General features: G+C 41.2%; 1 protein-coding gene across 1 annotated transcript in view; it reads right to left on the reverse strand.

The window, feature by feature from the left end:
* Window positions 1-7,122: 7,122 nt before the first annotated feature.
* The window catches only part of MARCHF11 (membrane associated ring-CH-type finger 11), a 116,370-nt gene continuing 101,137 nt past the window's right edge, over window positions 7,123-22,355 (reverse strand). The window contains exon 4 of the mRNA XM_008262080.4: window positions 7,123-7,588. Within this exon, the coding sequence (XP_008260302.2) occupies window positions 7,266-7,588 (323 nt within the window). The 3' untranslated portion in view covers window positions 7,123-7,265. The remainder of the gene's footprint in view (window positions 7,589-22,355) is intronic.

Raw genomic sequence — 22,355 nt, forward strand, 5'->3', positions numbered from 1 at the left:
TCTAGTATCTGTATGTCCTCACATGGACTTTTATGATGAAGGCTTCTCCTCATGCCCTCATCTTAACTAATTTCATATGCAAAACCCCATTTACCTCAGTTTAACTAGTAAATATCCTATCTTCCCAGTAAGGTCACACTATGAGGTTCCAAGTGGTCATGAATTCTCAGGGACACACTATTCAATGCAGGAGAGCTGGCCTCAGGGATCTAATGTAACAGTCGCCAAGAGAGAAGAAGGTGGTTTAGGCCAGCAGAGAAGGTGGTGAACAGTGAGTAGATTTGGGAGAAACATTAAAGGGTGACTTGATTGGATTCTGATTGTATCCCTGAGTGATTGCGGGATGCAAAGGAATGGGAAGATTTAAGGATACCATTGAGATTTTTTGGTCCAAGCATCTCGCTGAAGAGTGAAATTTCTATTTATGGCGATGGGAGAGGGTCGGGTTTTCAAGAAGAAAGGCAGAGTTCTGGTTTAGATAAACTGAGTCTGAGATGCCGTGACTCCTTTTTTGAAGAAAATGAGAGCCACCTGACAGAGGCGCCCTAAATTCCTTCCAACAAAGCTGCACCCTCACCTCTAGCCCCATCTCCATCTCCCTCTCCCTGTTGTTGAAGTTAAGACCCTGACAATATCCTCTCTGTCCTCTGCAGAGATCATCATCTCCCTCTTTATTTACCCTTCCATCTACAACCACATTTCCAACATCATTCACAGAGGCCTGAGGGGCACACATCTGGACAGGCAGGAGAAGAGACATATGAAGAAGGAAGAAGGGAGAAAGAAAGAGAAACCCTGCTGTGAGGAAACAGCCGCCTGCCACTATTCACTGCCATTCACGGTTAGATAATGGCTTCTCCCCCACCCGAAACCTCCCTGAAGCCTCCTGGGTCCTTCTGGCTGCAAAATGTCTCAGAGGCATCCTAGCCCTGATCTTACTTTACAGTTACAATTGACACCTTGACTTCCTCTTCAGTTTGAAGAAGTCTTTCCCCATGGCTTCTCAGCATCTAACTCCCCAGGTTTCTGTCCCTACCCTGCCTGCTCCCCTTGCACCAACTCCCTCTCCCAAGGGCTGGACCCAAGGGGCAGTGCTCCCTTCACCCCTTACACACACCCCTGGGCTTGGACTCACATCTAGCTGTCTTTGGGACATCTGCATGTGGCTGTCTAACATGCACACAAACTCAGGGAATGTGCCACAGAACTGAGGATCATTTTGCCACTTTCTCTAGCCCTAAGCTTCCTATCTCAGTACTGGCACATGTTTATAACACCTGGGATTCCAAGGGCCAGATTGGATAGCTTCCCATGCTTTCCCTCTTCCACTCTTATCCAGGAGCCAACAAGTCCACCTAGTCCCTGCAGACGCACCTGCTTCCTGAGCACACTGTGTCTGCTTCTAGGTCAGTCCCTGCTTTTCAGATTCTCAACTTGGAGGTTACCTTCTTTAGGAAATGTCCCTGAACCCTTGGTCAGTCATGTGTTCTATCCTTTTTCTTTTTTTATTTGACAGATAGAATTAGACAGTGAGAGAGAGAGACAGAGAGAAAGGTCTTCCTTCCACTGGTTCACCCCCCAAATGGCTGCTATGACAGGAATTACACCATTCCGAAGCCAGGAGCCAGGTGCTTCCTCCTGGTCTCCCATGTGGGTGCAGGTGCCCAAGCACTTGGGCCATCCTCCACTGCCTTCCTGGGCCACAGCAGAGAGCTGGACTGGAAGAGGAGCAGCCAAGACTAGAACCGGGTGCCCATATGGGATGCTGGCACTGCAGGCAGAGGATTAGCTAACTGAGCCACAGTGCTGGCCCCCATGTGTTCTATTCTTAAATTCTCATTTCCTCCAAGAACCAATTTACCCAACTTCATCCTTTATAAGCCCATAAAATTCGTGAAGTCAGCCTGGCTCTCACCCATGTTCTCAGACAGCCTACCCTCACTGCCACCTCACAGGAAAGCTTTCAATCTTGTCACTTTTCCTTGTCCCTACTGTCGAGGTTGCCTCTCTGACTCTATAGCTCAATAGGCCCTTCCTTATGGAAGACAGCCTTCCCTGGGTAACCTGCGGCTAATCCCTAGTAGTATGGCAAACAAGAACACATTGGGGCCTCCTCATCGGTAACAATAACCTTAACAATGGCATAATGGGGCTAAAGTCACTTTGTTTGCTGGAGCAAGCATTAATGAATAAGGGTGAGGATGTAGAGAAGCAAGAATCCTGAGAGCTGCAACTGCATTGCAGGGGATGTAGTACAACGTTTCTACCTCTTGGTCCCTAGTCAACACTTTGGATCCCCCTCTTGTGTCTTCCTGACATTCCAAGGGCATCAGGGGCAGAGTGCCCTACTGAGTATCTATAGACCCCATCCACTGTCCATGTTGCCATGTCAGCATCTGGACAGGTCTCCGTGGTACCAAAGCGCCTGGGCATCTGTGACCAGGAGCTAAATGCACCACTGGTTGCCTCACCATGGCTGCTTTAACTCTTCCTGTCTGATGGGTCCAGAAAACAAAATATTACAATGTCCAGGTTTCCATCACACACCTACACACACGAAGCTGCATTTTCTGCATTTTAGAGCAAATCTGTTCCTTTTCTGCTTGTATCACCAGAAAAAGATAATGACCCCTGAAAAGCTATGTTACACAAGGACAACACAAAGATATAAAACATTGCAAGAGGCCGGCACCGTGGCTCACTAGGCTAATCCTCCAACTTGTGGTGCCGGCACACTGGGTTCTAGTCCCGGTCGGGGCACCGGATTCTGTCCCGGTTGCCTCTTTTCCAGGCCAGCTCTCTACTGTGGCCCGGGAGTGTAGTGGAGGATGGCCCAAGTACTTGGGCCCTGCACCCCATGGGAGACCGGGATAAGTACCTGGCTCCTGCCATCGGATCAGTGCAGTGCCCGGCCACAGCGCGCCGGCCGCGGCGGCCATTGGAGGGTGAACTAATGGCAAAGGAAGACTTTTCTCTCTGTCTCTCTCTCTCACTGTCCACTTTGCCTGTCCAAAAAAAAAAAAAAAAAAAAAAAAAAAAAAAAAAAAAAAAAAATTGCAAGAAAATCTGGTGGCTTTTTTGAAAACTGAATATAAAGTTCTTTGGTTTAAGGTTTTTGATTTAAACGCACACTACCACCACCACAAATTTATAAATTGTTATGCATTATTTTCACTCTCTCATGCGTTCCCAGTGTCCTATACTCAAATTTTCTAGGCTGGAAATGCCTTAAAAAACTTTGAACTCTAATTTACTAGATAAATATATAGTGTATAAAATAGCACCTTCATGAAGGCATTGAATTAATCTGTAGGTACTGCAGGGCCAAGGTCCTTAAGTTTTACTATAAATTAGAGAATTTGCCACAATTCTGTATTACACACACCAATAGGGAATTTCTTTTCTGTATTGATAAGTTGAAAATGATTCCCTAATATAACTTTTTAAGGTCTTTATCCAATAATTTAATATTTAGGACATTAAATTATTTTATAGAACATGCCATTTTATATATATATGCTGTATTTCAATATATAAGTTATATAGCACTATAACATATATATTACATATATTTTATCCATATTGGCTATACGTCATGTATAAGTGAAGCATATTTATATATTATATACAATACATGGCATAATAATAAATACAAGGGGTCATCAAAAATTTCATGGAAAATGTGTATTATGAAAAAATTTTTAATTAAAATTAAAAATTGTTACAAAACAATAAACTTACATTTTAATTCAATTTTCCCACAAATTTTTGAAGACCTCTCCTATATATTATTTAGTAAAAAACTTTAGCACACATTAAAAAAAAGGATGAACTTGGAAAGAAAAATTGGCAATACACCATATTTATAGTCTACTGTCAACCACATGTGCAAATAAAACAAAATAAGGTATAATGGCAAATACAGAGAAAGCACAACATCTGTTTAAAAGTAGACATCACTCCCTAGGTGACAGCTAGTCTCATTCTGGAGCAGCAAGGACAAATTTACTTTGCAGTTTTACTCCACAGACAAGAAAGGAAGGAATATGTGTGCATCAGCAGAAACTGCAGGTCATGGTAACACTGCTAACCCACAGGGAAATAGAAAAGCAAGAAGGGGCAGCCATTGAAAGAGCACAGGGAGCCTGCTTTACTTGGGCATGTTTCACATTACTGGGACGTATGGAATCGAAAATTAAAATGTGGCATTCAGGAAAAATCAGAAGACATAGTAACAGGGAAACTATCCTCTTCTTTGCACGACCTATGATATACTTTCATTTTCAGAGCTGCAGAGTCTGCTGTCTCTGGGGAGAATCCACAGGATGCTCAGTACTTCTACTGCATTACTGAATGTACCGCAGTTGAGAGGTGATTGAATTTACATCCCATCACCCACCTCCAGAAACATCCTTACCAAAGCTTGGCACTGCTTATTCAAAATCATGTTCTCATAGTTTCCTGTGGAAGTCAGTCATAGACATTCAACTGCCCCCTAGGATGTGGTCATGCATCACCTGTATTCCATACTTCTCCCAGAACACTGCCATGCCTCAAGACCTAAGTCCTGTGAGCTCTCCAGTGACTTAATCAGACACCCCACAGATATGTTACCATGCACAACACATATAGTCTGCCTCACACATCAAGTCTCCCTGCAAACCAGCTCATCCCCTGCCTGTGCTAACAGTGTGCTAGGCACATGGAAGGCAGTCCCAAAAATGTTCATACTGCAAGTTCGTCATGGAAAAAGGATGGTCTGCATACACATTCTTCTAAAAAAAAAAAAGACTTGAAAGGTAGACAGGTAGAGAGAGAGAAAGAGAAAATCTTCTATCTGCTGCTTTACTCCCAAATACCTCCAACAACCAGGAGCCAGGAACTCCATCTGGGTCTCCAACACTGGTGGCAGAAACTCAATAACTTGGGCCATCATCTGCTGCCTCCCAGACACCTTAGCAGGAAGCTGGATCAGAAGCACTGAGTAGCCAGGACTCTGATATGAAAGGAGGGCATCTCAAGTGGCAGCTGAACCCACCAAGACACAACACCTTCCCCTGGACAATATTTTTATAATATTGGAAAATTTTTTTCAAAGTCATTTTTTTAAATTTTCAACTCATTTTCTTGCCATAAATGTATTTGACATTTCAGGCAGCCTCAGTCTGAATTACAGCATTCACAATTGAAAAGTTAGCTGTTTATATTTTAATCCATAGAGCATGACACTAAGAATTTTAACTATTTTAAAGCAGTGAAAGTTCTCTAAACAAATGTGTTGCCCATCCAAGTGTTTTGTTTTGAGTTTCTTGGTAATGATTTAATGGGTGGTACATTTTATTAAGTGGAAATTCTGCCAGATTCTTAAGACAACAGTGTGTGTGTGTGTGTGTGTGTGTGTGTGTGTGTGTGTGTTTAGGCAGTGAGGGTTAGGAAGACAGTGAGGAGAAATACAGAGTTATGAAAAAAGGCACATTCACTGGGCAAAGTCCTGGGAAGGCAGGAGGTCAGGGTAGCTCACTTTTTAGGCTGATATTTCTACAAGTCTCGATGACTCCAGGGGTCTCTATCTCATGCACCCACACAATATGGAGAGGACTTCTCATCCTTTGTACCTTTCTGTTTTCAAGTGAGCTGATGTGAACACAAAGGTGCACACTAATTAAGTAGCAGAGAGAGTCTAATCTGTGTCTAAAGTCTCTGCTCAGTACTTATACAATGTTCTGAATTGTAACATCAAGAATAAGCAAAGTTATTGCCCTTAAATGATGTGCTTTTGATGATGGGAGCCTTAGCCAAGACTGTGCTCAGGTAACATCAGATTAGAAGAAGCAAACACCATTTGGAACAGGGAGGTTAACACTCTCACCTTCTAGATTTTCCTCTAAAGAATGTGTAAGTGTTTCTTCTTTCCTGACTTCATGGTCCATTCTTTATATTCCTGTAAACTGCCACATCCTCTCACTTATGATGCAATTGTTTAATTGGAAAACTATTATATCAAGTATTGGGAGAATTTCACATGGAGGAATCACAACGCTACTTTTAAACATGAGCTATTCTATTATTAATTGCTCAAAGGTTATTTCCAGAACATAGAATATAACGTGTTTAATTTCATGTGCCTTAAAAGCTAATCATTAATTATTTCAAACAGCCAGTATGTTCAACTCAGGCTCCTGATGAAAGCATACCTTCCTGCTGTCTCATCTAATCTGTCACTGTCCATGAACATGTGCCAATTACCTCCATTAGGAACGTAGAAGGGTGGAACCATCATGCACCTGTTCTTGGGGAGTTGATTACTCAATTCTCTTGTCACTTAAAAAAATACTCTTTCAGTCATCTAGTAAAAGAGAAATTCTCATTGCTGCTATTTCAAAGGACTTCATTAAACCGAGTACAGAATTAGTGTTTAAACGATTAAGAAGGTATATAAGCTTTTACAAAATGAGTATCCAATTAAGATGGTTATGACAGCATTCAATAGGTCTGTTAGAGTGCAATTCTTATGTGAGCCAGTATTTTTTTAGTCCATGTTACATAATACGATGCAATATTTGGTGAGCTTTTGGGGTTCTAAGCATTCATAATCCTGCCTGTGCAATAAGTACTCGAGTAAAACTTTCATTCCACTCATTTTTATCTTTTTATAATCTCTGTACCATCTCAAAGGTTATGAAGGAAGTCAGAATTAATAGACCTTGCATTCCTGGTAATAGAAGTTTGTGGGTTTTTTTTTTTTGGGGGGGGGTGATTGTTCTTTAAAATCACAGTAGAAATGAGTTGTGCTCAAGTTTACCAACCAGTAGTTGGCACCGGAGGACCACAGCAGAGCATAGTGGGAGTCCCCCTTTGTTGCACACTTAATAGGGACTCAGGAATCTACCCACAGTAGAGTTCATAGAGAGTCTGAAGAATTACACATGAGCAAAAAGTTTGATAAAAATATATTTAAAACAAGAAAAAATAGTTTTAGCCTTAATGAAAATTTTCATCATTCTCTTAAACTAAGTGGGTTAAATTATATATATAATGATTTCAAGTACTAACTTATAAAAGATGTGAAAACTCAGAAAGCAAGGAACAAGAGAACTCTTTTTTTTTTCAGAAAATGTATTTGCAATTCAAATTTTCATATAAAAAGCATAAATTTTAAAAAGTTCATAGATGTGTGTTTTTAGAAGTGCTATGGTTTCACCATTCATTGCAATTACATTCCCAGGTATGCAGGGTGGTCTGCACTGCGTCGTCATACATTTTTGTCACACTGAAGTCACTCTCATCACAACCTCTCCCGAGCTGTTATCTTCTGACAAATCTTCATGAGGCCTCATCCGATTGAACAGATGCAGTAATACATAGCCACACTGAAACCTGGGTGAGGTTAACTGCGTTGGGTGGACCAAGTTTCTGTTGCGAAGAGCTGACAATGGCAACCATAAAGTCCTACTTGTAGAAGACTCTCCCCGGCTACTTTCTTCGATGTCTGTGGCTTTGTCATAATTTAATACATCCCAGTGCAAGTTAACAGCCCGCCAGCGCTTAAACACTCTGTAAACTGCAGCTCCTTCATGGACAATGAGACCTAAAATTTGAGAAAAAAAATATTGGTGATAATCAAAGGTTAGGAATGTTATTTTCTGCACAAGTAAAGGATTCAGGAAATAGTCAATTCTCTGGTATGCATCATAATCATCATCATCAAAGAATATGATTTTGATGACTCAAATATTTTGACCAATGATAAGCAACCACCCCTAATTTACAGAAACAATCAGAATCCACAAAGTGAGAATACAGTAACATGTGGAGAGTTCAGCTATCATGGATATAAGCTACTCACTCCATCACATTTCAGAATGTCCCTTGACATTATAGTGCCTTTGGAGAGTCGTTAGGTTTATTTCTTGATTCAACACTTTTTTCATTGCATGTCACCCAGTGTGTTAGTAAGTTACACGCAGCTGGCAACTTAATTTGGGAAAAAGACAGACACCAATGACACTAGCATCTCCCCAGTTCCTAAAGCAATGCCTGTGCAGAGTAGATGTCGTTTAACTTTTTGTTCTTTGTATGCCCAAAAATTCAACAAGAAAAAATTATCAAACACCTACTTGAGAATTTCATGCATATAATCTCATTTAATTCTGATCACAACAAATACAGAGCCCCTGGAGAAAGTCTTTTTGGAGAAGTGAGGAAGAATACTTCTCTTGCAGGATGTTGACATTCCACTGAAGTTAGTCGAAAAGCTCATGAAGTGTCTTTATTTAGATGGAGGAGGGAGTTTTAAGTAGAGTACATCAGTTGTCCCAATAATTGTTTAATATGAAAATGAAGAGACAGATCTACTCCCCATGAGCATATGCTCTGGAAAAACTCTCAGTTTGAAAAAGGAAAGATGCTTGAAGATGGTTATTGCATAGCTCTTTGTATTAGAGAAAAAAATTACAGGCAGGTCAGATGTCTAGCACTGGAAGAATGGGTAAATTTTAGAATGTGGATCCAATGGAATAGGAGGGAACAGAGTCATATGTATGTACTACCATGGGCAGTCTCAAAACCCTAATAAAAATCCCAAAGCCATATTTGAAAAATGAAAATCTCAGAAAGAAATGATTGGCATGAAGAAATACTACACATTTTCTGGTTATACAGACAGATGTTAAACACATGAAAGCATGCCACTGAGTAACACCCATGGAATTCATGATAGTGGGGAGGGAAGGAAGGAGATGACACTGGGAGGAGCTTCAATAAAGGCTTTCAGCTGTTCTCAAATGTTGGATTTTTAAAACTGAGGGGTGGGGAGTTAAATCCCTGACACTGTTCTGTATCCTTTTGTGCCTAAGTAATTAAACATCTCAAAATTATGGGGAATTAATTAAAAAGTAATACATTATGGGTTGAAGAAGCTGGGGAGACACATGAAAAGGTTGCTGTGTACGAGCAGATGGGAACAGCAGTGTAGAGGGACCAAGTCATAAAGTCAGAGGAAGAACGGGGAAGAAGTGTACTGGAAGAAAAAACAGGGCTGGGGGAGAAGACTGGAGTCCCATATTTAAGGTGGAGGACTAAAGGATGGTAGTAACTGGCCCATAGGTTTTGAGTAAGAGTTTTGAGTACATTTTTGTTGGATATTTTTTGTCAACTAAACAATGCCAGGTATACAAATATCTAGTCCCTGAAAATCATACCCACTTAACTCCAGATTTTAAGTTTTACATTGTTCCCTTCCCAGGAGAAAAACTTCTAATACATGCGACTCAAAGACATTAACACGGGCCACAGAAACATGCTTGTGAGCTAATACATAAAAATGCCTTAAGCCCAATTATTGTTCAGCACCAAAATACTGAAAAATATAATCTTGTGTTTATCTCTTCAAATAATTATTTACTCAACTTCTTTTTCAACAAAAATAATCAAAGTTTACCTAACTGACTAGATATGTTGGGGGAAACAGAATTAGAAGTTCAGGACTTCCAGATTTTAATTGGTGATTCCATTATTAGCAGCTTGCTGAATTTTCCACAGCCAATGATTTAACCTTTCGGGTTCTATTTTTTGTTCTTAAAATATAATTGGAATACCTACCTTTACAATAATCAAGATAGTATGAAGATAAATTAGAGTTCATCAACTACACAGCATTCAGATTTTCTCTGATAACTATATAAATACAAGAATTATTGTTAATTGAAAATCAATTGTGAATCTATATAGTGAGGAACAGTCATTCACACTAATCACAAAACTATTGCATCCTGAATCCGGTTCATTCTGGGTAAGTACAGCCATGGAAGTGGGTTGGGGATGACCTCCCCAGAGAAAACCACTCATTTCACAGGATCCAATTCTCTGATTGATTTCCTTTGAAAGTCCAGAAACCAGATCATTTACTAGAGCTTAAAGTCACTTTCTGCTGATATATTCCTGGCAGCTCTTTTCTAAATATATAAGCCTACCTAATGTGCAGGAATAAATCCCACAGGTCTTTATAACACATTTTGAACTGAAGTTAAAAAGAGCGAACTATTAAAGCTCTTGTGAAGACAAAGTCCTCTTCATTTCCCAGCTCAACAGGCTGTTTCTTAACAATACTGAGTTAGTAATGGTGACTGGATTTTTGTTTTATTCTTCATGAGTGTTTGGAATTACTCCTTGCCCTCTGGAAGCTTAAATTTTACTGAAATACAATAGACTCACCCCACCCCCAAGTTTATTATCTGTAATGAGCATTTTCCCCCTTTATTCTTTAAACATTTTGGAGTTTTGGCAAATGCTTTTAGTACTAGTTAGTGGCTATAAGAAATATGACTATATAAGCATTAAATCCAGAGATATGTATTCATTCAACTTTAGTTAATTGGGTTGAAAATCCAGCTGTTCACAACCATACTGGTATGTGTTCTTACTGAGATCAGATGAATCTGCCACTTTAACTATTCAGGTCATATGAGAACAGGATTGGATATACCTTTTTCATCTGAGTCACTTATGTCTGAAGGGAAAAACAATAACAGTTTCTATAAAATGTAAATGTTAAGCAGTTTAGAATACTTGTTAGATTACATGGATATTCACTAGATTGCATGACATAGAGATTGACAAAGTGTGATTGATATGAACTTGAGGTTTTGAAACTTGAGTGTGTGTATAGCTGGTTGGCTTTTGTCATTTAAATGCCAGTTACATTTAATTGGAGCACATCCTTATTGGTGCACAAGGGAATATGTTTGTGAGAGAATAATCTTGAAAAACAAAGTGGGCTTAAATAGTTTCTGGTTCCATTGAAATGGAAAACAGTTTTTATATTCCAAAATATATTCCAAACTTTGAAGTGGTACACTAGTAGAAACTCATTATGACAGTAGAAATGCTCCAGTTTCCCAAAGAAGTGAGCGGGGAGAAGATTATAAAGGCACATACAGTCACATGTTAACACACATACACAAATTTGTGTATGTTTAATTAAACAACTAAAGTGTTAAATGAACAGACTTGCTTGCAGTATATACAAATTTTATCTGATTTTTTAATTTAGTTACCAAATCACTAGACCAAAATAAAATCATTTCTTGTGTTACCAATCTCAACTTTTGTTCAGATAGGTTTATTTCATAAAGTATAAGCTACATTGTTCTAAGCACTATGCTAAGAGCTTGAATGTATGGTTTTCCTTTAATCTTGACAACAATTCTACATGTGGGTACTAATAACAAACAATTTTACAGTTAAGACCTAGAGAAATTCAACAACTTATTCAACATCATGAAGATATGATAAACAGAGCTGAAACCTGAACACAGATTTGTTTAAATATTAACCTTGACACGTTTCTAACTCTACCATTAGGGGTAAGTCCAATTGAGCATATGCTGAACTATACATCTCCTCCCTCTCCAATTTAATCCCATCAAGGTGGCATGTACCAAGGCCATCCCACTAGTCAAAGTGATCAGTTTCAGTTCATAATCGATCATAATGATAGAACTAAGAGTCAAAGGGATCAGATAAACAAGACTAGTGTCTGCTAATACTAACTGATAGAATAAAAAAGGGAGAGAACGATCCAACATGGGAAGCAGGATCCACAGCAGACTCATAGAATGGCAGATGTCCTAAACAGCATTCTGGCCTCAGAATCAGCCCTTAAGGCATTTGGATCCGGCTAAAAAGCCCATGAGAGTATTTCAGGCATGGAAAGCCAAGACACTCTGGTAAAAAAAAAAAAAAAAAAAAAAAAAAAAAAAAAAAAAAAAAAAAAAAATTACCTAAATGGAAGATCTTTGTGAGTGAGACCCCAGTGGAAAGAACGGGTCATCAAAGGAGGAGGTACCTTTCTTTGAAGGGAAAAGAGAACTTCCACTTTGACTATGACCTTGTCTAAATAAGATCAGAGCTGGTGAACTCAAAAGGCTTCCATAGCCTTGGCAACTCATGACGAGAGCCTAGGGTGATTACTGACTCCATAAACAAGAGTGTCAATTGTTAAATCAACAACAGGAGTCACTGAGCACTTACTCCCCATGTAGGATCTCTGTCCTTAATGTGTTGTCCAATGTGAATTAATGCTATAACTAGTACTCAAATAGTACTTTACACTTTGTGTTTCTGTGTGGGTGCAAACTCTTGAAATCTTTACTTAATTTACACTAAATTTGTTCTTCTGTATATAAAGATAATTGAAAATGAATCTTTTTTTTGACAGGCAGAGTGGACACTGAGAGAGAGAGAGAGAGAGAAAGGTCTTCCTTTTACCATTGGTTCACCCTCCAATGGCTACTGTGGCCGGCGCGCTGTGCGCTGCAGCCGGCACACTGCACTGATCTGAAGCCAGGAGCCAGATGCTTCTCCTGGTCTCCCATGTGGGTGCAGGACCCAAGGACTTGGGCCATCCTCCACTGCACTCCCGGGCCACAGCAGAGCTGGCCTGGAAGAGGGGCAACCAAGACAGAATCTGGTGCCCCAACCGGGACTAGAACCTGGGGTGCCAGTGCCACAGGTGGAAGATTAGCCTATCGAGCCACGGTGCTGGCCAGAAAATGAATCTTGATGTGAAAGGGATGGGAGAGGGAGTGGGAAATGGGATGGTTGCGGGTGGGAGGGAGGTTATAGGGGTAAAAGCTGTAATAATCCAAAAGTTGTACTTTGGAAATTTATATTTATTAAATAAAAGTTTTAAAAAAAAGCTCATGGAAATGTGCATGATGAGACAAACTGCAACTGTGCATGAGTTCCAAAACTGTTTGCCCCAAAATAAACCTGCTTTGAAATTAAAATAAATAAATAAATGTTAACCTTGATTACTACAGTACTATCTATACTAAATTCCCAATGGATGGCAGTCTCTTCTGGTTGAAGAATAACCAACTAAAGGAGCCTACCATGGTCTAAATATTTGTGTATCTTCAAAATCCATACATTGAAGTCCTGCTACTCAGTGCAGTGGTATTTGGAGATGTGGCTGTTGGAGGTAAGTAGGGGTAGATGAGCTCATGAGAGTGAGACCCTCTTGATGGCATTAGTGCTATTTTAGAAAGGGGAGGCATGGATCCATCTCTCTCCCTCTCTCTCTCTCTCCTGCTCCTTTACCCCCCCCACCTGTCACTTATATAGCCCCCAACTCAAACTGAGGCAGCCCCCTACCCTAGTCATCCTGAGAAGCCAGTGTGCACCAGAAGTTGTCTGGGGAATTTGGGTCCATTTAATCCCAAGTACTAGAACAGCTTAGAGGCCAAAGGGTACATTTGAACCCTTTCTTCTATTGCTTATTGGAGAGGGCCAGAGCATGGCTGCTCCAAAGGGCATTAACTGAAAAAGACTGTGGTCCCAGAGTACCTTTGTTGTGATCATCTTTCTTAGAATGTAACAAAATGCATGAACCTTCTGTCACTATTTCCCTACCTGTTCCAAATTTAAATGTCCAGTGCTTATTGGGTCTTAGATATGAATGTAGAGGTCATCACTTCTCCCACCACCGAATTTTATTAGTATGAATCTTGAAGAAATAACCTTAAGCCATGGTTATTTCTTTATATGTTGAATTATTTGTTGGTCGGTACTACAAATGAAGCTTAATGCAAAAACAATGCTAAAAGCTAAAACATAGAGAGTTGAATATATGTTATCAAAACTCACTAAGCTTACAAAACAAAGGTATCATAAACTGATATTCTAAAACCAAAGCCTTTGAGAACTACCATGCCCTAATTACATATGAGGGTTTTTGTGAATACATGTCTCCAACATTGTCCATACAGAAACTAATAATGTAAAGAAGTAGCCCACATAAAACACACTTCTGGGGCGGGTAGTGTGACACAGTAGGTTAAGCTGTAGCTGTGATCCCGTATCCCCTATCAGTGCCTGGGATCAGGTCACAGCTACCTGTGCCTCCAATCCAGTTTCCTGCTAATATGCCTGGGAAGTAGCAGATAAAAGCTCTAGTGCTTGGGTTTCTGCCACCCATGTGACAGATGTGGATGGAATTCCAGGCTCCTGGCTTCAGTCTGGTCCAGCCCTGGCTGTTGCAGGCATTTAGGAAGTAAAACGGTAGATGGAAGATACATTCTCATTCATATTCTCATATTTTCTCTGTGTGTGTGTGTGTGTGTGTGTTAGTATGCATCTGCCTTTCAAATAAATAAATCTTTAAATGTTAAAAATACACTTCCATCTATAAAGGAAGTGTTGATTTTTCTATTGTTGAATATAAATGTTACAGAGCTTTGCTCCTCTTAGTTGCCTGTATATCAAGTGAAACTGACAGGACCAAGGGCTCAAACATAGAGTCACCATTGCCATTGGTAATTAAACCTTCTGTGTGAGAAACATGATAAAGAAAACAAATCATTCTGAAGCACCCCATAACACAAAAGCCCTTGACACTAGGGGTTGGTTAGCTTCCAAAGACTGATAATCCAATCCAACCCAACCCAAAGTAGACACCAGCACACATGAAGACACAAATGTAACAAATAGTTAACATTCCAGGGATGACTGAGTTTCTTAGAAGGCCCAAAAAAATAATCTGTAGACACAGTGTCCTCCTCTGCTCCATAAAACCTGCAGTCAACTGCCTAGATACAAATGTCACATCTGTGCTGGACTTCAGTGCCTCTGACACCACTGCCTGGAAACAGTACAGGATGGCAAAGCTCCACTTTGCTACAGAGTATAATCTTTAAAGCTGGGCAGTGAGCACAGCATTCCCTTTTCTGAAAGGTTTAATTTGTCATTGCCTTGCCATTTATATTTCAGTGAATGACTATCTCCCAAGTCAATTAAACCAGAAACTTGGGAGTCACCACAACTCCTCTGTCTCCCATACATTAAATTCTGCTAATTGTGTGTGTGTGTGTATATATATATGTGTGTATATATATATATATATATGTGTGTGTGTGTGTGTGTGTGTGTGAGAGAGAGAGAGAAAGGGAGAGAGAGAGAGAGATACACAGAAAAAAGAGATCTTTCATATGCTGGTTCATTCCCCATATGGCCAGCGCTGGCCCACGTGAAAGCTGGGAGCCTAGAACTCCACACTGGTGTCCCAAGTGGGCAGCAGGGGTCCAAGTACTTGAGCTATCATGTTTTCCTGGCACATTACTGGGAAGTTGGATCAGAAGCAGAACAGCCAGGACTTGAACTGGTACTCCAGTATTGGATGCCAGTGTCTTAGGGAGCAGCTTCACCATTGCACCACACCACTGGCCCCTAATTCTGTCCTCTTAGCAATTTGAGCTAAAGTCATAAAACAAACTTTTCTGGAATGCCTACTGTCTTGCATTTGTGCAATGAACTACTCAGCATTCTTCAAGATCCAGATCCTTTCATAATTTCTTTGCTGATTAACTTAAAATCATTCATTCCTTCCTTCTACTGACTACCACTCCACACAGGCAACACTTGTACTGTTTTTCTTATTACCAGACTGTAAAAAAAATGTTTGCATGCCTGTGATCCCTAATCCAGTGTGTGAAATCCACATTACAAGCCTTTGGGTCTCTATTCCTTCTTCAGTACTTGGTGCAAGCCAAGAACTCAAACTTTGCTCAGCATGAAAAAGAGGAGAGCAGCCATCTCTGGGATCTATTGGATGGGGAGGACTGACCTAAATCTAGTTATGACAATACTATTGAAATAGCAAAAAAACCTTGAGTTTTGCTTTTTACATAAGTAAAGCAATATTTTAAGATACTAAAGACAGAGACAAGCAGTCTGAAAACGATTTAGGGATCAGGGCTCATATTTCATGATAGTGAGTTTTTCCTCCCTATTCCCTGAAAAACACAAACCTGGCAGAGGTAAAAGAACTAAACTCTGTTATAAAGATTTGGTTCAGCCCCATAAACTACAGCTGCCTCCCCAACTGTCTTGGTGGTCCAGTTATCAAATGTCCCCCTGCATCCAACAACACATACACTGCACTTACAAAACAACTGTGCCTAGGCCTAAAGCCCAAGGAAGGAATTCACTGGTCATTTATTTTATTGATTTTATTATTCCTTCATAGATAGGAGACTTTCTTGACCTTTCATTACTAAACCCAGAGCAAACACTTACCATTGGCAAATTCACAGAATATTCCTCAAAAACTTTATTACAGAATATAAAATACACAGTATGTCTTAAAAAAAAAGGTGGGGAGAGATTAACAAAATTTATTAGAGAGAATTGCTGCATCATGCAAGTTTCTACCCAATGGTACTTAATAAACCAAGAAATAAGCCTACTGTTTTTACAGATAAAAAATGTTTGAGAGTTCTCCTATAACTGGGAGCATGGCCCCAAATCTGTTTAATTCCATGGAATGAAATTTCAATTCTGTCCTTCAACCCACAGATAGATGAAGCAAGCACCTTGCAGCAAAGGGTAGTATCATTTATTGCAGGGATAAGAATACCAAGAAAGGCTGGTTGACATGTAGTCACTGGATTTCAAAACTAAAACCACACAGGGTATGGTATAACCCAACTGTTTCATTGTTGGTGATGAGAACTGTGAGACCCAGAGAAGAGACATGGGGTGACCTGCTCCATGATCCAAAGTAAGCTACAATCTGAGCATGGAATCAAAGCCATATCCACAAGGCCTGCTCTAGTGAACCCTTTCCTGAAATAATCCAGACTTCAGGAGCCTTCCTTAGCCAAAGCTGGTCATCACTAATGTCTCTTCAGTCCCCAGAATGGTCAGTAAACAGAGGGATAGAATATTGACTACAAAATAGATAGAATGTGGGTCAGCCACGCCTAGGCTGGAGCTGTGGGGGAATTCCCTGGTCTTTATTTCACAGGGTACACCGCAGCATTTGCATTGGAGACAGTATTAATGCAACTCTCACAATTTATAAAAGTAAACAACTCAGGAAAACCTGGAAATAGTTTTTGGTTTAAAATGGTTATCACTGACGACATGAGCTTTTTGTGTTAATTAAAGCTTTCAGGATTGGGAATTGCTTTTGTAGATTTCCATTTGTTTCTTACAATGTAGTTTATGGACTAGAGCCAGTTTTTAGAAAGAGTCTATTAGTGAACTTTTCCTAGTGGCAAGTGAAAATACATACTCATACAACTACTCTTCTGTTTCTTCCCAATGGATAAAGTGTCTACTGCCAACTCACAATGCACGATTTTAATAATCTTCAGAATAAACCATACATGTACCATGGTTATGTATATACATCTATTTTGGGGAGATGAATAATACTGATAGCTCTAAGTTGAAATGTCTAATTAAATCCTGTTTATCTCTGTGACTTGTAATACACTACTTCATTTTTGTTGGTTTTATTTTTTTACCTCAAATTGGGCAGTGCAAGATCTAAACAGAAGCTACCATATGAGCATAATTAAAATTTCTTATCTTAACGTCCTTAGCGTGAAAATAAAAGTAGTCCAGAGCTTAGTTTCCATAATATTCTACCCTGTAATATAGCGAGAAGATGCAAGATTGAGATGTAATTCTTCAGAAACTTCTAATTAAGAAACTATTTCACATGGAATAATGGAAAGACAGACTGGCTTTGGTATGGTATATCCCATGTTTTCCATTCTCTTCATTTGTGTTTCCATGCTTGGGGTTTTACTGATTTACAGTAAATTAATAAAGACTTCACAATATAACTACATTACTTTCAGCTTTGGGGGAAAAATTGTTCCCCATTTCTGATCTCAAATCAGCTCCTCCATTAAAAGGGATAATTATTCCTTATATCATGTGTTGGTTTTAAGACAGCAATTTATGTGCTTTCATTTGATTGGACAATGATGTTCTGTAAGTTAATTATTCAAGCTTAGTCTTCAATTAACTAAATCATATGAATATTTTTATTCATTGTACACAAGCTTGGCAAGACCAGGCTCTCACATCCAGGCTGTTTGATCCTGAGGAAATTGCTCCCTATGTGCTTTGTTCTCCCCTCATCTCTGAGACAAGAATAATGGTATCGCTACCTTATAAAGCTGTCCTGACGACCAACTGTTAACACTGACTTGCAGTGCTTACAATGTTGCAAGGCATCCTGGTAAATACAGCTTACATATCACTTGAAACACACCTTTAAAAGCCTTGTGTCTACATGGAAGCAGCTGAAAACCTGTTCCGATTGCATTGTTATACTCATCAGCATGGTTCCTCGTGACCCAAGAGTTTGTATACCTCTCTCTGGGCAGCCACGGCATCATTTACAAGGGCTGTATTCATGAGCACTTGAGTGAGAAAGTTCTTTACTACAAAACGGTACAAAACCGGGAGATCTGCAGGAGGAGGTGTCCGTTCTCAAGAAGCACCTCCAGGTTTCAAGTCAGAGAAGCTGCCTCTTCTACACTTCCCCGGATATGAGGACAGACTCTTCATATGAGAGGTTGACCCCATTACCACACAACTCACTTCCCACGCTCTCTTCCAAGGAAAGCTGCTCATTCTCAAGTTGCTTTGGCTTCTCTCACAACTTCATCTGAGCATGCCTGAAAAACACTCGGATGTCTCTCAAGTTCTGCTAATTGTATTTAGAATTCCCTCAGCCAGTCTTCTGGAATCCAGGGCCATCCCAGAGTAAAGCTGAAAGGTACACGTGTGCGTGCTCACATGTTGAATAAAGATGTAAAGCAAGAGCCATGCCACCTGACCCTCAACCCCTCCTCAGCCATGCTCCTGGGTTCAGTACCCGAGATTCACACATCAGGTTCCACGTGGATGACTTGGCCACAGCCTAACATGCACAATCCCTTGCCCTGTGCTATTCATTTAGCACCCTAGCCTGGGCCTTGTCTTCTCAGAAACACTTCCACCAAACTCTGAGACCTCTCCATCCCATTGCTGACGACAATCTCCAGTGTTTCCCACACTGCATTTCCTTAAACTCAACACACCTTGCTCCACCTCTTAAAGGCTCGAGAGCCTCAGGCTATGCAGTCCTTTTCCAATGTGCCAGCTTCCTTGTGGCTTGGACCCCTTCCCAGGAAGCCCAGAAAGTGCTGGTGTCCGTCCTGAGACCTTTTGGTCACCCTTGGCTGCCCTGCCCTTCCAGCCCAATCTCCTGCCCATTTGCCCACTGGTGCTCCATTTCCCTGTCTGGTGAAACACGAGGCCACAAGGTCTGTGTAAACTGAGGCCTCCTGCTGCATGCTCAGAAACTGCCCAGAAGCCAGCTCAGATCCACCGGGCATCCTTCTTGTCCTTGGCTCAGCCTGTGCTCCCTGGTGCCCCCAGAAGCTGCTCACCACTTTGATGGCCCTCGTCAGACTCTGTGCCACACAGCGTATCAGCACGCCTTCTCTAAGCAATGGTCCTGCCACCTCCTTGACTGAGAAACGGAGGGCAGACCAGCAGCACCCCTCCACTCCGAAAAAGCTGTGCCCATCCTCTCCTCAGGACATGTGCCCCCTCATGAACTGGGCAAGGCATTCCGTCAGGTGCTGGAGACTGCAAGCTACCCACCCCTGGGTCTTCTGTCATTCTGATTTCTTCTGGGTCTTCTCAACCTGCCATCAGTCCTAACTCTACCACTGAAGCCAATCAACAATTCCCCTCCTCCCTTCAGACACTGCTTTCATTTAACTGTGTCCCTTGCCAGCCAAGATTTGTGCACTTAACATTTTGAACCTCCTGCCCATCCCAGCCATCCTCAACCTACTGAAGTCTTCCCTCTCTCCACCTTCTCCCCACAGTGCTAAAACCAGTGAATGAACATTGGCTTTATGTATCTCACCCTCCCCAACATGGCGTCAGGAACATCTGGCCACTTGCTCTTCCTTCCATAGTTGCCTTCCCCTTTGCTTTGACTGACTCCACTGTTCTCTTCCCTGGCTATGCCCCTCTGCCCATCCCCTGTAGCTCATCATGTTGCTCAAACTGCCACTCATTGCACTGAAATCATTTCCCCTAAAAACATTGGTTTCAACCACCACATACAAATCTCCAGCTCTGACCTCTGTCCTGAGTTCCTGCCTGTTAAATCCAGCTGCTTACTTGTTATGGTTATTTGCATTTCCCCAGAAATTCTGCAAAAACAAAATGTCAAAAAAAATCTGATGTTTTTTCTCCTTCCCCCTTCATTTGATATCCTGCACTTCAGTAACTACTGGCCCTTTCTATCAATCAGCTTCTGTGATTCACACTCGATGGTCCCAGGCTCCCTTATACCTCCATCCCCACCTCCACCAAGTTGATCATAACTTGTGATTAATCTTAAATTCTGGCAGTTCCTTGCCAGTCTCAATTAATGCAGGTCTATTCATTGGTCTGGGCGCCATAATATCCTTCACACCTTCTCCAGCACGGCCCCCCTGCCTGAGGCCCCTCCAGCCTTCTAGCCATCAACCACCTTTCTGCAGTATCAGGTAGGTCACTCCCACCCAGTGTATGGTCCTGTAGGGACTCCAAAACCTTCAGTTTGGTCTCACTCTCCAGCAACACCCGTGGAATCCTCTGAACGATCAGACTGTTTATTTTCTCATGGATTCTCCCCAACAAGCATCTTTGGCTCTTGCCACACTGGATTTCACAGGATTGCTTTAAAACATGACACGGTTTTATGTGTTGGCAGGTGCAGAGAGGTGCTTCTCTCAGGATTCTTAAGCACTCTGCTCTTCCCTAAAATTTAGCCCAAAATTTGCTTCCTCCCCCATGGATTTTACTGGCCCTAAGAATGGTTAACATTCTCACACATAGTCTCTTCTGGGAGTTTTCAAGTTGTATTTTAGTTGCCTCATCTCCCCTCGCAGATGGGGATCTGGCAAACCTTTTTGGAAAAGAGCCAGACACTGAATATTTTAAGCTGGGCAAACCTTCCTGTCTCTCTTGCCATTTCTCATAGATGGCCTGTAAGTAGAAGGGTATGGCCATGTCCCAATGGATCTATATTTATGTGCATTTAATATCATTTTCACATGTCTTGAAACAATATTCTTCTGGTTTTCAACCATGAAAAAAATATAAAAAAAACATTCTGAGAACATGGACTGTACAAAAACAGGTCTTGAGATGGATTTGGCCCTGGCGCTGCAGTTTGCCAACCCTTGTTCTGTTTGAACCTCTCTCTGTCCTGCACTCCAGGAGAATGTGCATTGGATGCTGGCTTGGTGGACAGCTAATGCCTACACGTGTAGAGTGCCCTCAGTTGAGACCGACAGTGAAGTGAAATATTTCCTATGGAGGAAATGGAGTCAACAGTAACAACACATTTGGTCTGCTGCTGTGCTAATTATCTTAATGTTTCTCAAGAAAAAAAAGTTTGAACTTTACAAGGTCAAATAAGAGGTAGGCATTGGGTTGGGTCTCTATCTCCTGGGAAGAGAGCTGAAGAGTTAATTAGCTTCCAGAGACTGTTCCCTGCATGACACTGAAGGCCCAACAGCAAAAACAAGTTCTCTTCTATTTCACTTCCTGGGGTTTTAAAGGCAGGATTATCACTAATAACCAACTATGATCATAATCTTTAGGGAAATTGGTAAACATCAGTATGATTAAGGCATAGGAAAGCCTATAATTTGTACCTCCAGAGGAAAAAAGATAATGGCCTACTTTTCAAAACTTCTCGAAGGATTGGTTTTTCCTCTGAAAATTTCAAATTACAAAGGGCCCCTCTGCCTCTGCCTCTGAGGGTCCTATCCAGATGTGCCTCAAGTGCAGATGATGTGGGGCTGGGACTGGTGTGCAGCATGGACACCGGTTTGTGTTTCAGGCTGACTGATGACATCAGACTCATTCTAAATGAAGCTGTGGCAGTTCCCAGAGCAGGAAGCATGCTAGGATAGTCTGAAATCGAGAATAATGGTCTGTGCTTGGAAAGGAATTCCACTCTATTGAAGAAAAATGTTCCAAATGAGCTAGCAGAGCGTGCAAATCTACGTCGTGGCAGCACAAGGCACAGATCCTGCCAGCCTGGCCAACCTCACAGCCCTGTCCTCCACCTGGAATGCAACTGGAAGGGAAATCCATAGGGACCCCAGGTGAGAGAAGAACATCTGTGTCCTCCCTGCACAAACAGCAGCACAAAGGTTTTCTGAGTCGCTACACTGTGGCACCGAGGGATTTAGGTCTCTGATCAAATTATAGATGAGGAGATGGGAGCATTTCCTGGAGCAGCAGAGTGAGCTGTTAACATTTCTCATTTCTGGAGGGAAAATTCTAGTAATGTGAAGGCTCATAAAGGAAATCCTGGTCTGATCAACTTTCCTGGCCATTAAACCAAACAACATTGGAGCTGAGCTTTTCCTCACACGCTTTCTGATTCATGCAGATTTAGCCACGTCATAGAGAGATAAATAACATCAGCAACACCTCCTACAACCCACCTACTGCTGGAATCCAGAGTGTGAACCCCTGCCCCATGGCTCAGCACT

Source organism: Oryctolagus cuniculus, chromosome 14 (assembly GCF_964237555.1).
Source record: "Oryctolagus cuniculus chromosome 14, mOryCun1.1, whole genome shotgun sequence".
NCBI classification, from domain to species: Eukaryota; Metazoa; Chordata; class Mammalia; order Lagomorpha; family Leporidae; genus Oryctolagus; species Oryctolagus cuniculus.